Source organism: Priapulus caudatus, unplaced genomic scaffold (genome assembly GCF_000485595.1).
Source record: "Priapulus caudatus unplaced genomic scaffold, Priapulus_caudatus-5.0.1 Scaffold8, whole genome shotgun sequence".
NCBI classification, from domain to species: domain Eukaryota; kingdom Metazoa; phylum Priapulida; class Priapulimorpha; order Priapulimorphida; family Priapulidae; genus Priapulus; species Priapulus caudatus.
Window position 1 is genome coordinate 763,015 of NW_014577069.1, and position 3,417 is coordinate 766,431.

Sequence of the window (3,417 nt, forward strand, 5' to 3'; positions counted from 1 at the left end):
ATATATATATATACGATGTAGCACTCGTGTATCATTGCAGGCGTGGGGGGAGGGGGAGGGTGAGTTGTTTATATATATACGCAATACGATGAATGTAGCGGTGCTTTGGTTTATCCCTTCATTTTATTAGTAGAGTGAAGCTGCGTTATATTAACTAAAGGTGTACCGAAGTAATAACGTATAATATTGATAAGTGCGGAATTGTGCGAGTATTTTTTTTCATATCTACCAGTTGCGTCTCTTTGTAAAGAACACATTCCAACGCTCTATCAGTTCAATCTTGATTACTGCATTGCGTTAAATGAGTTATTTAAGAGCGCCGAAAATACGCAACATACACGAACACCCCAGAGCATGCGCTCTGGGTAACGTAGTCATCTGTCAATAATCTTGCTATTTTGAACAAACTGTAAAAGTGTTTTTTTAAACTAGGGCCGTTATTTAATCCAATATCGTGACCCTGAAGTAAAGTATGTTGCAACGTGTTAGCAACACAAACACGATTACAGCTTTTACAGTCCCTATCGGAATGTGCGGCTTCAAGGATTACACATAGTCCGTTTAGAGGATAGAAATTGGCATTTGACGGTAGAAGAAAGCATATAAGTGAGACCGTTTAGTCGAACCCTACAGGCGAGTATGAAGAACCTCCAACGCAACAGGCAAAACAAACACGTAACAAGGACGATATGTCGATGCATGAATACCTACGAGAATAACCAGTACGTTTACGTGTCGGTGTGGCAAATAGTTCTCCGTTCTCATTCGGAAACTCTGTTACCTTGTCTCCCTTAGTCTATAATATTATTATAATTATTATAATTATATAATTAGTCTATCTATTATGGCAAAGCAACGTCTGCCTACTCTACAAGAGTCTTACCGTAATGCACGTCAATTGATGCGCCACATGTTTGGACTGCTGTCCCCGCACATTCTAGTATTTAATCCTGGTTATTGGTACCAGCCATGCCAGTCCTGCGTCTGTACTGTACACTGAAGGCTCCACCGTCCATAATGATCTTGTCGATGTATTGATGGCTATTCGGGGCTATTTCCGATGTTAGGTTTACTTTATCTGTGTATGGTCTGGCGTTTCTGGCAAGAGCGGGGGCAGGGGAGTGCAATATATTCAGGTACGACAAGCTTCGCGTTTATGGCAAGCATTTTGTATCATAATTCGAGAAACCAGGTTTCGTGCTCACAAAACCTAATTTCTTGCTCAAGAAACCAGGTTTCTTGCCATGAAAACTAGGTTTCATGGCATGAAACCTGGTTTCTAGCCCTGAAACCTAGTTTCATGGCAAGAAACCTGGTTTTGTGAGCACGAAACCTGGTTTCGTGTATTATGATACAAATGGTGCGGTTGAAAGTGGGTTTCTTGCTGAAACCTAGGTTCTTGCTCCCAAAACCTAGTTTCTTGCTCAAGAAACCAAGATTCCAACTATAACTGCGGTTATAGGGCTAGGGTTTCATTCTTGAGCAAGAAACTAGGTTTTGTGAGCACGAAACCTGGTTTCGTGCGAGGAAATTTGGTTTCTCGAATTATGATACGAAATGCTTGCCATACGCGTTGGCTTTCGGCGGAATCTACCCACGCCTCCGGTTGTAACTCCGACGGGGACTTCACTCTTCCCCTTTCGTCATGGAACCTCATGAAAACCCTCATCATAACAACTGTATTGCTATATTATCCCAAGAGGTTCAATTACCGTATCTAACAACTTACATGCTGGAATCTTCTTCTAATCACCGATTTACCCCATTTGTGGGACGATAGCTGCACATTTCTACACGTATGTGAATGAATCCATGTTACATCAATTAGCTGCCCTATATTTCTGTGTATGTAATATGTGTTCTATACATATGTGTATGTAAAAATTGCTTTGCTTTGGCAGTCGCAACAGAACTGAAGCGAGTCTAAAAGAGAAAATTATAAAAGACTAAAAATCCAAAAAAACTCAAATATAAAAAAATCAATTCTAAAAGACGCTTCGTTGCGTGGGACCTTTGATAAAAAAAAACGGTTGACGGGAAAAAACGGTTCGGGATATACTTCCGCGTTTAATATATTTAGAATAGTCTTTCGCGTATGTAACCCACATATAGTTTGACTTATTACGAACATTTTGAACCATCGTAAATACTCAAAGCAGTAACGCTTTTCATTTCTGTAGGTCAGCGGGAAGGTTGGAGAGTGTAGTATCAAATGGCACCTTATATAAAATGTCGCCGATAACGATTAGTTCATCACGAATACAGCAGCTCCTCTCCTTACGGTAAGTAAGCATGACACTACGTTATAGCAAACTTACATCATCAAGTCAGTTATATTAATAACCTTATGTTAAGGAACCCGTTTAAACGTACTTGCCGTTTAAAATCAAATGTTAAAAATAATACGTCATGCTTCGGGCGGTAATAGACGGTTGTGTCGCTAATCACTATTATACGGCACTTTGTATACAATCGTCGGTCTATTTGCCCTGTTCTCGACAATGCACCGTCTATGATGAAGAAAATGAGATAAGAACGGATGCGGTGAATTAAATTCTCCGGCGCTTGTTATCGTCTTTCGACTGCAGCCTCCTTTCGTGTTTCGCATCGGTACTTGGCTAAAGTGTGCGGATTTATTTACAAGAACTCTTATCGTGCTGCGGGAAAATACAACGTATAGCGTGCGTTCGGCTGAAACGAGGGTTACTGGCGGAAAATCTATTCGAGAAATGTGAAATTCTTGTCCTGCAGCAATATTGCGTAAAATAAAAAAACTACTCTTTTTTACGTTTATGCAAAATCCGCAACTATTCACGCCCATGCATGTTTAAACAGACTGACAGCAGTATGTTTAAGCGCTACGCTATTTCACATCAATGTCCATATTTCAGCGATTTCAAGTGCAAAAGTGGCCGAGCAGTTTTCGTTCGATGCTATTCATATGGTAAGTTGAACCACGGAACTCTGTTACAAAGCCATGGCTATTCCCGCCGATCCCAAACGACAACCAACTGAAATGCAATATGGAAAGTACTAACACAAACATTATATACTAGTGCTACTATTAGTGGTCGTAGAAGTAGAAGCAGAAGTAGAAGTAGAAGTAGAAGTAGAAGTAGAAGTAGAAGTAGAAGTAGAAGTAGAAGTAGAAGTAGAAGCAGAAGTAGAAGTAGAAGTAGAAGTAGAAGTAGAAGTAGAAGTAGAAGTAGAAGTAGAAGTAGAAGTAGAAGTAGAAGTAGAAGTAGAAGTAGAAGTAAGTAGGAGTAGAAGTAGAAGTAGAAGTAGAAGTAGAAGTAGAAGTAGAAGTAAGTAGGAGTAGAAGTAGAAGTAGAAGTAGAAGTAGAAGTAGAAGTAGTAGTAGTAGTAGTAGTAGTAGTAGTAGTAGTAGTAGTAGTAGCAGCAGCAGCAGCAGCAACA

At 39.9% G+C, this 3,417-nt stretch overlaps 1 protein-coding gene across 1 annotated transcript in view; it reads left to right on the forward strand.

Moving 5' to 3' along the window:
* The window catches only part of LOC106806207 (atrial natriuretic peptide-converting enzyme-like), a 20,331-nt gene that overhangs the window by 10,768 nt on the left and 6,146 nt on the right, over positions 1-3,417 (forward strand). Inside the window, exons 9-10 of the mRNA XM_014808084.1 lie at positions 2,181-2,282; positions 2,892-2,944. Coding sequence (XP_014663570.1) covers positions 2,181-2,282; positions 2,892-2,944 — 155 coding nt within the window. The remainder of the gene's footprint in view (positions 1-2,180; positions 2,283-2,891; positions 2,945-3,417) is intronic.